Consider the following 12218-nt stretch of genomic DNA (forward strand, 5'->3'; position numbering starts at 1 on the left):
CACAACAATTCAATGTCAAAGTTCGAATGACAATTGGAGGGTGCTGGAATTTAAAAATTTAACTATTTATTGTTTTTGCTTAAATGAGTTTGGGAAGGCCGATGGAGTGAGAAGTATAATTTTATAAGCTCTCACATGCTGGGTTCATATCAAATGAATCCTCTAAAACAATAGAAAACAAACCACAAATGTGTCATCCAAGCGATTAAAAATTGTACGCAAACTCATTTTCGTTGCGCGGTGATGAATCGATCAGCTGTCAAACGATGTTTGTTTGTAAACAACTGCAGGATTATGCTGTGCAAAAAAAATCATTTCAGTCGAACGATAAATTAGTGAATTGCAAATAGCGTTGTTCTTTAATATCTAAGATAAAAGAATTTAGACCAGTAAATTGCGATACATCACCTGAATGTTCGGATTGTTCATAGCTCTGAGGCTAGTCGCGCGTGTTGCGTGTCGCGATGAGGCTAGTCGCGCGTGTTGCATTTTGTTTATGCATTACGATATTGCTTACATGTAGAATAAAATTTACTCCATTCTATTTAATATCTCCTCGCAATACATTATAAAATAATTCTGTGTTTATTACAAAATTACAATCATACAAATATAAAACGTCACCCCTTTAAAATCTTCTCACTGTGGATTGCATTCCCAGCACCTGTTTGTGGCTGTCCTCCGGGATGCGAATGAGCAGCGTACTTTTCGGCCCGGTCTGCCACATTACCCCGTTATCGTCGATGATGCACGTCTCCAGGTTCAGTTGCCACTGTCCGCCCAAGCTAACCGAACCCCCGTTGAAAGTGTGGGCCGTATTGTTGAGCGCAATCAGGAAGCTACCGCTCAAAAAGTCTCTGTGCGGCTTTACGATTTGCGTCAGCGTCACACTGTCCGACAGTAGTTTCACATCGTTCGGGCGCGATGTCATGAGGGTGGAATTCAGCGTCAGCTGAACGCTGTTGATCGCTCGGAAAAGGGATGGCGTTCGGCCGTAATGCTGGATGACACCTTCCACCTTCACCACCAGATGACTGTTCGGTTGAACGAACACCGGTTCGCCGGGTGCACGCGATTGCGGTGTGAGTGCCAGCTTGACGGACGTGTTTTGCAGCACCTGAAAGAAGAATCGCGGAGTGCAGTGGGATGAGCGGACAACGGTTTCGATCTGCTTCATCATCATGTCCGTGTGTTCGTGGGTGAGCGTCTTTGTGCCACCGGGAACTTCGGCCGGAATAAGTTGAAGATGCTTAAGAACGGTCCGGCAAACGGACAGCAAGTAGCGCGTCTCTGGATGACTCGATTGGGGCGCTATTTTAGGTGTTTCTGAGGGGTTGATGAAGGAAATCGTCTCGATTGAAAGCTGCAGTGTGGCGCACAGGTGCTGTACCGCTTCCAGATGCTCCAGCGTTCCGGGATCCGCATCGAACGAGCTCTTGTACAGGCGGCTGTAGGCGTCCTCGCAGTTTTTCAGCAGCTTCACGTGCTTTCGCAGCTGGTTTGTGATGTGGCCATACTTTTGCAGCGGATCACGACAGTTTTGGGCGAGAGTTTGCGATATTTCCGACGGAGGAGTGATGCACAGGGTGTTACGGGTGATTACGACGCTGTGCAGCACCTCTAGAAACATGCAACGCAATCGGATCAATTCCGACTGGAACGCTAACGGGTGCTGTGGCGATGAGCTTGCTCTCAGCGTGGACAGTGCTATGCAGTAGAGGTTGATCGCTTTCTCGAGTCTATCGATCAGGGAAAGAGACCCGGCAGCTGCCGGTAGCTGGACACCCGGTTCCCGCTGAATGTGCTTCTGGGCGAGCGTTTCATACTCCTGGCCGTGGTTAAGAATACACTCGGCTTTCGAGATTTGACTCAGTGCTACCAGATAGAAGTGTAAATTCTCCAGCGAAATGTTCTTCGACAGCTTCTCGTAGATCATCGCGGCAAGAAAATGCTGTCCGTACCGGGAAGCCGAACGAGCGATGCGGTACTGCGTCCACGGGTTCGTCGTATGGAGCAGCTGCAAGAAGATGGCAATCACATTGTCCGGCATGAACGATCCAAGCATTGCCTGCATACATATAGCTGCCAACAGTTCCACGATATTCGTCTTCTCCTTGTCCAGCTCTACGCCACTCTTGGCGAGCGTTTCCAGCTTCCGCAGCAAGTGCTGCATCACGGCACTGAAAGGACTCGTGCCGGGTGTTTGATTTTCGTAAAAATCGCACGAAACGATCACATTCGAACAGATCGCTCCGAGCGCTTCACAGATCAGCTTCGAGTGGCTCGCGGTCGATGTGGAATGCTCCTCGCTTAGCATTTCTGCTATCATTTCGGCGAAGCTTTCACCCAACTCACGGCTCGTCTTGGACAGCTGCACGCCACACTTTAGATAGAGCCGAAAATCTTTCAGTGACGATTTGTTCTGCAACGAAGCTTGAATGAGAAACTCCAGATGCATATCGAGGTACTCCAGCAAGTGCACCGGCGGTGGGATGTTTTCCGTGTGACAGTACGTGATGAGACTGGTCAGGATCGTCATTGCACGGCCACCACTTTCGTTCTCCAGCAGCAGACAGTTTTTGCACACATCCAGTATCTGCTGCTGTTCTTCGTTCAGCATCGTGTGGCACGTGTGGGGACATTTGGTGAGCGTCAGTATAACATCCAGTGCCATGTTCTGGTTGCTGCACTGGGCGGTAAGCTGCAGCAGACGACTGATGGCCGTTTTCGGCCACAAGTAAGCTCCTTTTTCGGCGAGTTTCTGCAGCGATAGTAAAACCGTCGATTGCACCCGCTTTCGTGGGTCCTGCAGATAGACCAGCAACAAATCTACTTGATCCGGTATGTCCACCAGTGTGGCACAAGACAGCTGCGACAGCGAGCGTATAATTTCCACCACAAACTGTTCGGACGGATACTTGGGCAACAAATCTCGGCAAAGGGCTCGTACCAGTGCAGCCGTACTCGCATCATGATGCATGTGTCTCAACACCGGAATCAGGTGCAGCTTCATGTTGACCGGTGTCTGCAAGCTCTCGATCATCGATGCCACCTTGGAGCACATGCCAACGGCGAATGTTTTCGACTGTGCGGCAAACTGGACACTGGCGAAGATGGCCGCTTCCACCTCGACCGTATCGTGACTGTCCAGTGCCATTCGAATCGCATGATGAACGTGTTGCTTTTCCGATATTACGAACGCTACCGCTCCGAGTGTACGGAGCGTTAGGGCCCGTGCGACCGGATCGTTCGAATGGATCACCATAAAGATGCGCTTTAGGAACTCGTCGATGTTGATGATCTTTTCCAGATGTTTTTCGCTCTGCTGACAAACACGCAGAATCCACAGCCGGGACAGGTTCGATCCGATGCGAAAGAATTCGGCCAGCTTCAGGAAGGATGAGTTGATCAGGATGGGAAAGGGGTACCGCTCGAACAGCTTCGGAAACCGGATGATTGCTTCACACTGATCACCGATTTTATTCGACCGCAGACCCTTGTCCAGATCCATCAACACCGAGTTCGAATCGCCCTCGGTTTCGTTGAGAAAGTTTTCATTAAAATTATTTACGCGTACGCTGATCATCGTGAGGTTTTTCTGGGTAGAACTACTCCGGCGATGCTAAAATGTTTTGGTGTTTTGTAAACTGATGGCCAAACGTCAGTACGCGTTCCCAGCTAACAAATTCGAAGTGACTGTTTGATAGCAGAAAAGAATATCCTTATCGGTAAAATAGAAATTGCAATTCTGGATAAATTTAGGACAGAAACATGTTGATTGAATTATTCTTGTTTAATAAAATGTAGTTTTTTAGCTTCGAAACCAAGTAAAAAGTTTGAATTTCGAAATCTACAATTTCAAATGCTGCACCCATCCTGACAGCCCTTCCCAAAAAAGGCCTTTTGCGTTTGCTATTTGGGACAGACGACAAGTTGTCAGTTGGGACAAAAAATCCACCCCGAATGATTAATAAATGTTTTTATTTTGTTTGTGAATTGTTCTGCGTTCCCTGTTTGCTCTATGATTGCTGGCTTTATTCGCTTAAATTGGTAAATACATTGCTTTGCCGAGGGATGAAAACGTGATCACGCCCCATCCGCCTGTCGACCGGATCGCTACGACACGTGTGTTGGAGAAGATAACGCGACGAAAGTGTACGGTGCAGATGGTGAGCAAATTTCTGCCGCTTTCAATCAGCTAGACCAAGATGTCCAACTATCAGCTGCACGCGAACGAAACTACCATCTCGATCCCGCGAATAATCACGGTCGACAGTGTGAACTACTACGAAATACTGGTAAAATGTGGTCAGGTAATGTGGACGGTAAACCATCGGTATCGCGACTTTGCCGAGCTGCACGAACGGCTCGTATCGGAACGGGGCGTCTCAAAGGACAAGCTGCCGCCGAAGAAGGTGCTCGGTAACAAGAGTCCCACCTTTCTGAAGAAGCGCCAGGAAGCGCTCGAGCAGTACCTGAAGGAGATGCTCATCTTCCTGAAAGTGACGATGCCCCGGGAGTTTGTCGAGTTTCTCGACTTCCACCGGTACGACATCATCTTTCTGGTGCAGCATCTCGCCAGCTCACTGTTTCTGCGCGGTGACGCATTCCTGGCAAAGTCGAAAAAGTACGGCTTCTCGGTGCTGGAGCTGCACGCCATTAGCGAGCGAATGAAGATACCGTGCCCGCCGACCGAGGCGGCCTGCAGCAACTACAACTTCTCCCACATACTGGACTTTTGTGCCCAGCTGGAAACGATCATTGTGCTACCGACGAAGAACAGTCTGCCGACGATACTGTACGACGACGATACGGACAAGTACATTCCGCAAGCGCTGCACAAACCGATCGGCAGCAGCAATCTCATCCCGGTGCAGCTGCGGTACGAGCTGAGCGTGTTCAAGGTGTTGCGTAATCTCATCATTTACGGCGTGCCGACGGAAAACATTCAAAATGTAGGTCAGTACGGTGCCGATGGTGGAGCGGAGTGTGCTCAATGGGGGGGGGGGGGAAGTTGTTCAAGGATGGAAGCATGTCTAACGCTGGCTTGCGCTATCCGTTTCAGGTGCCTTGCGTGAAACGCTCTCGAGGATAGAGGTGTACAAAAGCGAAACGAAACAAATCTGCCAAATTGCGCTGTGTGATAATGTCCATAAGGACTCGGCGGAGGACGAGCTGGACAAGTCGAAGGTACTACGACACGCGTGATTGGAAAAATTATTTCAAACTAACTCACCCGGTGCTCGATTGTGCTCGTTTCAGCAATGGAAACATCTGCGGCACGCAGTCTTCAAGGAAAACCAGCTGACGGCAATCGATCCTACGATACGGCTGTTCCCAAGCGTCAAGGACCTGGTGCTGGACAAGAACAAGCTGGAAAGCATTGCCCACCTTAGCCATCTGAACAACCTGCAGATACTCAGCCTACGCTGCAACCGGATAGCCCAGTGCGCCAACTGGCACGTCCAGCTCGGCAATCTGGTCACGCTGAATCTGTCCCAAAACCGGATCCGGTTGCTGGAAGGGTTGGCGAAGCTGTACTCGCTCGTCAATCTCGACCTGAGCTGCAATCTAATTGACGACATCAATGAAATCGATTACATCGGTAATTTGCCTTTGCTGGAAAATTTACGCCTGATGGGAAATCCTGTTGCCGGTGGTGTTGGTAAGTTGTGGAAACTCACCAGGCGGGGGCGGGGGTTCCTATTCGCAAGCTGATCCACGTGATTTTTGCCTCACAGATTATCGTGCCCGTGTGCTTTCACGCTTCGGCGATCGGCTGCAGGAAATCTATCTCGATAACGAGAAGGGCAATCAGACCGAGTACGATATGGCACTCGTTCACTCGGCGCTCCGTATCTCGGCACAGAAATCACACCGCAAGCTGCACAGCCTACTCGATCCGGGTAGCACGGACGACGGTGAGCCAGAAGCGTGCGACGGTGAGCGGGCGGGAACGAGCGGTGGAGAAAGCAGATGAAGCTACGTCACATTCCAGACAGTTTTACGGAAGGACACAATACCGAATTTCGATTCAAATTTGGTTGCAAAGTTTATGGCGAATTGTGCGCGATATGATTTGTTGTGTGACCGTTTCCAACTAAAGCTAAAGCATCTAGCAACCAGAGATATTTTACCAACCGTTGACCAGAATATGAATTGTTCGGACGACTATTTGTTTTGTTTTGTTTTGTAAGGCAAATACTGTACAAGCTAACCGGCGTAAAGCACAGGGGTCTGATGCAATAAAACACTGCTAATCTGTAGCTACATAGCTTATTTGCGATTTTATTAGTCCTACTATATAGAATATCACGAGTTTGTTATTTATGCTTTATGTTGAGGTATGTTTGAAATAAAAAACAGAAACGGTTAAGCTTATGAAAATGGTGCTCTAACTGTTTTGACTTACTTCCTTTGGATTTTCCGGACAGCGATTCTTTTTCCTTAGCGGAATCATTTGTATATCTTGGCTTCGGATAAGCTCCAGCTTCCACTGGTACCCATCCTCCATCCGCAGCACCTTACTGAGCGGTTCGGCTCTGGTCGACGGGTACACCAACACGCAACAGTTGGGTAAAAATTGTTTCAATCGTTTTTCCATAAACGCCGTCGGTTTCACACCGTCCGGCAGCTTTTTGTACGCGATGACCGAGTGTACCAGTTCCAGCGCTTGCAGCCGGGGAAACAGGAGCCGCAAGTGTTTGAAATTACAGCGCAGCAGATTGCAGTAGCGCAAAACTAAGCGCTCAACCCGTGGCATCGGTTTACAAAAGTCCCACGGGCGGGTGAACGTTTTTATGCCAGTGAGTCGGAGCGTGCGCAAGCTTTGCAGATTGGCCAGCGAATGGAAGTGTTCGCGAATGTTTTCCGCAACCGGGACCTTCGTGTTTAGCTTCACTTCCAAATCCTCCAGCATTATCATGTGGCGACACAGCCGGGAAAGCTGTGAATCCATGCTGTACTTAAGCCGCCGGACGTGCGCAAAGCTGGCGTCGAGCCGTAAACAGGTGCTACTGTTGATGATCTCCAGATGGCGAAGGTGCGGAAAGTCCAGCGCCCGCAGGCGGCTTCCTTCCTCGAGGATGCAGTTTTTTAATCTTAGAAACTGAAATCATTTCAAACAGGTGACTGTGCTGTGGTCGGTTCAATTCGTGCACCTTGCACTTACCTGCAGGTTCTTTAGCCTCCGAATGAGTAGAAACAGTTCGCGAGGAAAGATAACGTCGCGCAGGGTGAGCCGGCACAGTGGCTCGGCACCGTACAGGCAGAGGGCACGGAACAGTCGAAATGCGATCGTGCTCGAAATGAAATAGACGTCCTCTAGCAGCGGTGAGCTTTGTATGAACCGTTCGGCGGACAGTTCGTCCGCCCTCGTGTTGGGTTCGGGTGACCGGCAGTCGCCACCAAAACGCTTCATCAGCAGCTTCCTCAGCTTCGGAAACGTAACGACAAAAGTTTGCTCCATTCCCCGGTCAAAGTAGTACCAGACGGACAGCTCGACCAGCTGACTGCTGAGCACCAGCATTGCGTCCAGATCGAAGTCGTTCGCTATTTCGAGGTGATAGCGCTCCACGGCGGGTAGTATCACTTCGTACCCGTTGGTGTTTGCGTACAGCTCCCAAATCAGCATCGGAAGGTGCTCGTGGTAAATGATCCAGTGGGGTGCTATTTCTGCCGGCAAATCTTCGATCGAATCGGGCAGGACGGTCAGCTTTAGTTCCTGCAGCGTTTTCAATGCCGTTAATCGATCGCCCAAAAAGCGACGCATCCGATCGAACGATGCCTTAATTTCCAACGTCCGTAACGGTAGCTCGCCGGAGAAAAGAAACTGTTCCAGGGTGATATCTCCCGGCTTTTGGGTTGAGGGTCCCGGCTCATCGGCGGAACGCTGTGCTTTGCACATGTTCAGTATCTCTTGCTGGGATTTCTCCTCCGGGTACGAGCCGCAGTCGTGAAACACACAGTGCACACACGCCTGCATGTACGGCTGGGGCTGTATCGACATCGACAATCCGAAGCAATGGCTAAAGTTGTAGCTTATGCTGTTTATGAATGGATCGGCTCGTAAAATCGCATACCATCGCTTACAGACAAGGCCGCACTCTAACTGTTCTTCAAAGAATAGCCGTTTGAAGACATTACACAAAATCTAAAATGGACCACCAGAACAGAAAGGTTGGTGCTGTTGTTGATGCCGTGTGGCGTAGAGTATGTTACCTCAGTTGGAAGTCGATTAATATGGTCAATTCCCGGTGGGTCCGGTGTTATTGCTTCATCGTCCTCCTCCCTACGCCTTTTGCTTGATGTTTCAACACTCGAAACGTTTTCTTCCATTTATCAAACAGTTTTTAACGCTACTGAAAAACACACACACACAAAATGATGTCCGCAGTCGGAGGAGCGGGAAAAGTGAGTAACCAAAATAAAACGCAAATGGTGGACAGTGGGACTGGCGCATGGTAATATAGCGATGACAATTTGCGCAACTAGAATACAGTGTTAATAAAAAATTAAAAAATCTGTTCTATTATTTATGACTTGAAATACTCACAAAAAATGGGCTTATTTATTGGTCAAGGGTGAAATCTAATTTGGTTACTTGTGTGAATATTTAAATTATAAATTCACAGAAATTCCACTGTGAACCAATGCGCAGCAGCTACATGCGTAACGAAGCGTTATTTATTTATATATTTATTATGACGGTTTGAAGCCGTATTGTCATTGCGAAGCGTTATGTTATCCGACAAATGGTCTGTCTGGCCTGGTGGTGGGCAAAATGTTGTTGTGGTCGGAATCGATTCCGAAAAGTACGATCGGAATTGATTACAGAATCGGAATCGGGTCAATTATGAATAAAAATAGAGAAATGCACGAAACTTCTTTCAAAACGTCGAAAACACTGCCAATCACTGCTCGTAAAACGATGACGCTTTTTTTACGTTTCATTAGTTCCGTAGTCGAAGTCGGAATCGAAATCGATTCTGGATTGGTTCCGGAATCGGAATCGGATTTTTGGATCGGAATCGCAGATTTTTTTCGATACAATTAGCTATTGGAAATCCATTTTTATAGGTGGAAGATGTGACAGCAGTGCAGTTCTTCACAAGGCGAGACCGGGGCTCGAATCCCATCCGGACCGTTCCCTCGTGGTGAGGAGTGATCATCCATCTACGTGTTTTCAATAAGTGTAGTAAGCCAGAAATGGCTGGAATGAGCAAGAAGGTCGTTAAGCCAAAGTAGAATATTATCCTTGGTCAAACATTTTAAATTATTTGAAGGAAACCTGATCTTGGTAATAATATTTATCGTTGCGTCATTTTAAAATGCATACTAGCTAGGAAGATCGTTTGCAACTCTACACTCACTTAAAACGTCTATCCCACACAGAGACGGTGTAGAACGCACGGCAACTAAATGGAAAACGATTTCATTAGCTCACCGTTGACAGTTTATGATTGACATTGGAAAGCATCTGGACACTTCCCTAGGGCCGGGGGAGGGAGTGTTTTGCGTAAAGCACCGGGAAATCAGTGAAGCGGGAGGGTAACAATTAATCTTCACCCGGCCGGATCTCGGTATGGGTTCCTATCGCGCTCGTAATCGTCTTTACAACGAGACCACCCTCTAAGCACGACCATAAATCTTGCGCTGCTATTCCGCTTGCCTACCCGCCCACTCGCCCTCCCGCGATCGCGTTGCTCGGATATCCCGGACACATTCCACGAAAAAGAACTAGATTCAGCGGGTGCCAAGCGGCGTGGCAGCGGGCGGTGAAAGGGTTACGCAGAACGAAAGGGAGTTGAATAAAGATGGCCAAAAGGATGGACTTACGGGTGCGTCGATAAAGGAGGGGTGGCGGGGTGCTAAGGTTTTCTAATGTAAATCGTGTGCCTGAAGAAGATGTCAGCATGTAGTATGGTAGGAACCGGCTTGGCGAGAGGGCCATGGGGTTCGAAGCATCAACTTCACGCGGTATACCGTATCATTTCATCAACGGATCTATCACAAGCGCCAAGTGATTTGGCTAGATCTTGACTAGAAGATTGTTGGTGCTCGCAAGTATGTGATAATTAAAATTCCTGTGCGATCTTTGATTCGCCCGCTGCGTCGATCTGCACTGTTGCGAATGTGAAGCAAAAGGTTAGCTTTACGGTTCTTCCGTGCTTACGATCCATGCAGGGTGTATTCTGCTTGGTTGGCTGAAAAGCATTGATAATTAGAATTATCATTATCATTAAAAATAATAAAAGCTCAAGCTCAACTCATATTTTATTCCAATAATATTCCTTATAATATTTAAACCATCGGCGAAATATGATCTGTTTAAATTCAAGCGCCTGAAGTTATGCAAGAAGATGATTATTATGGCTCATCAATCCTGAAGACGGCATAGCAAATATTTAAAAGACCGTCCAACAATCTGCAGTGATGCAATTACATACATTTAGGCGCTGAAAACAGTCAACATTCGTTTCAAGCTTATCTCCCTTTTCCTATCGAGGATCGTTTCAACAGTAGATGTCACCCCTTCTCGTTCTAGAGCGCGTAACACGCATCCCTTTATTTTGCCAGACATCGCAAAAACCACCGTCACAACCAACCACTTACGCCAGATCAGTGGATCGGCATCCACTCGAGCCATCTCTCTGTGCGCCAGGTGACATTAGTCGTTGCTCTGGCGAACAAAACCGGCAAAGCACCCTTGGTCCTCGCAGCCGAAAATTTGCAACAGTGAGTGCACTTCACGCATCGATGCCAACCAAACCGACGGGATAATAAGTGGCACCCGAGTGGAGTAGTAACGGGCCAGGGAGGTGGAAGGGTACGGCGCGACGAGCTGGGTTCAGTAGATCAGTTTTCTTGATTGTGCCGAAGCTGTCCATCCATCCATCCATCGTTCACCCGTTCCAGCGGAACCGTCGCCGCCGTCGTCGTCGTCGTCTTCGGTTGCGAACGCGCCTCATCTCGCCGATGATGACACGACGTTGCATGGTTGTGGTGACGACCCCGGGCAGCGGGCAGGAACAGCGTCCCCTCGGTAAGTGTGCGATCAAAATGTGCGTTTTTCGACTTGTGTGGTCCCGGAGCGACCGTGCTGGGTGGTCTGAAGCGGATCGGTTCGGTTGCTTCGCTGTTTCTGTTGGGCTATTGGTCTCTTCTCGGTTTGACTCTCCGCCGCTGCTGCTGCTGCTGCTGCTGCTGCTGCTCCGGCCTGTCAGTGTGCATTGTGTGTGGTCCTTTTTTCTGTTTCCTTTGGCCAGTCCGTTTCCTTTTGGTGCCCTGGTGCCCTGCTGATTTGAGGGCTCTCTGTCTCGCTCCCGTTCTTTGCACTCCGGCTCTCTTTACGTGAAGCGTTACAGCACGTTACGGCACATTCGACCTAGGGCAGGGAAATGAAGATATCCCAATGCCGTCCCGGCGCGTTTTCGGGATTCGTTCAGCTGTTTTCTAATCGAGCATCCCGCAATGGCACTACGCTATATTCTTAGCATCGTGGAGGTTCGTTGACACTACTGGCACTGGCATTGCGCCACTCGTACATACGCTTCATCACCGTTACCGAAGAGAAGACAACATTTAATTAGTGGACAGCAAATGGCGTCCTATCTATTAGAACCTGCTATGGGAAAGTTTCATTTTTGGCCATTAAACAACAGCAAAAAACCCCCATCAAAACATAATACATTCGAAATGGTTGGCCACACACGGGGACACACGAGACATTCAGGCCCTCCTAATGTGTAAAGCTACGACACTACTGGTTACGATGCTGTTGATGGTTGATAATTATAAGATTAGCCACACCGGCATAATCATGACCGTGGATCGTTATCGCCGATCGAAGGACATCCAACCCACGGTGTGTGTGTGTGTGTGTGTGTGTGTGGTGAAGTGTTGCTGATGCTGCAGACTGGGGCAGGTGGTTTGAAGAGGCCTGTCTGTGGAGTTTTTTTGTTGTTGTTGCTCAAGTCTTTCACACTCCTAAGCGAGCAGAAGAGTCGGGAAAAAAACCTGTCGAGTGACACCAAAGTCTGAGGTACCGGTATGGTACGAAATGGGCAAACCGGTTGCATCTATTCTGTTGATGATGCTGTTGCTGCAGTACAAATCGGTTAATTAGACGTCTGGGAAATGGTTTATTGAAAATTATCGCACTTGACCGCACAAGGTAATGGGCATCGTAATGGAATGGAAACGGTCCAGGGAATCTC

The 12218-nt window shown here is 48.6% G+C and overlaps 3 protein-coding genes across 3 annotated transcripts; 1 reads left to right on the forward strand and 2 right to left on the reverse strand.

Moving 5' to 3' along the window:
• Nucleotides 1–545: 545 nt before the first annotated feature.
• On the reverse strand, nt 546–3663 carry LOC118507241 (integrator complex subunit 7). The gene has a single exon (XM_036045493.1). It carries the CDS (start codon nt 3584–3586, stop codon nt 629–631), a length of 2958 nt encoding a protein of 985 aa, XP_035901386.1. The 5' UTR covers nt 3587–3663; the 3' UTR covers nt 546–628.
• A 280-nt stretch (nt 3664–3943) lies between these two features.
• On the forward strand, nt 3944–6279 carry LOC118507274 (nischarin). The gene is made up of 4 exons (XM_036045578.1): nt 3944–4959; nt 5066–5190; nt 5263–5665; nt 5742–6279. The coding sequence occupies exons 1-4, from the start codon at nt 4209–4211 to the stop codon at nt 5978–5980; spliced, it is 1518 nt and encodes a 505-aa protein (XP_035901471.1). The 5' UTR covers nt 3944–4208; the 3' UTR covers nt 5981–6279.
• LOC118507258 lies at nt 6261–8429 on the reverse strand. Its single transcript, XM_036045548.1, has 3 exons — nt 8221–8429; nt 7172–8152; nt 6261–7108 (listed from the first exon to the last, which is right to left on the reverse strand). The coding sequence occupies exons 1-3, from the start codon at nt 8335–8337 to the stop codon at nt 6395–6397; spliced, it is 1812 nt and encodes a 603-aa protein (XP_035901441.1). The 5' UTR covers nt 8338–8429; the 3' UTR covers nt 6261–6394.
• Between the last annotated feature and the right edge of the window lie 3789 nt (nt 8430–12218).

This window comes from Anopheles stephensi, chromosome 2 (assembly GCF_013141755.1).
Source record: "Anopheles stephensi strain Indian chromosome 2, UCI_ANSTEP_V1.0, whole genome shotgun sequence".
In the NCBI taxonomy this organism is placed as follows: Eukaryota; Metazoa; Arthropoda; class Insecta; order Diptera; family Culicidae; genus Anopheles; species Anopheles stephensi.

Excerpts from the sequence above, each read along its gene's own strand:
- LOC118507274 (XM_036045578.1), top strand. The coding sequence starts at position 4,209 with ATGTCCAACTATCAGCTGCACGCGAACGAAACTACCATCTCGATCCCG. Across the intron at positions 5,191-5,262 it reads ACGAGCTGGACAAGTCGAAG|CAATGGAAACATCTGCGGCA; the intron begins GTACTACGACAC and ends TGCTCGTTTCAG. Across the intron at positions 5,666-5,741 it reads TCCTGTTGCCGGTGGTGTTG|ATTATCGTGCCCGTGTGCTT; the intron begins GTAAGTTGTGGA and ends TTTGCCTCACAG.
- LOC118507241 (XM_036045493.1), bottom strand. The coding sequence starts at position 3,586 with ATGATCAGCGTACGCGTAAATAATTTTAATGAAAACTTTCTCAACGAA.
- LOC118507258 (XM_036045548.1), bottom strand. The coding sequence starts at position 8,337 with ATGGAAGAAAACGTTTCGAGTGTTGAAACATCAAGCAAAAGGCGTAGG. Across the intron at positions 8,153-8,220 it reads TTAATCGACTTCCAACTGAG|ATTTTGTGTAATGTCTTCAA; the intron begins GTAACATACTCT and ends GGTCCATTTTAG. Across the intron at positions 7,109-7,171 it reads GGAGGCTAAAGAACCTGCAG|TTTCTAAGATTAAAAAACTG; the intron begins GTAAGTGCAAGG and ends AAATGATTTCAG.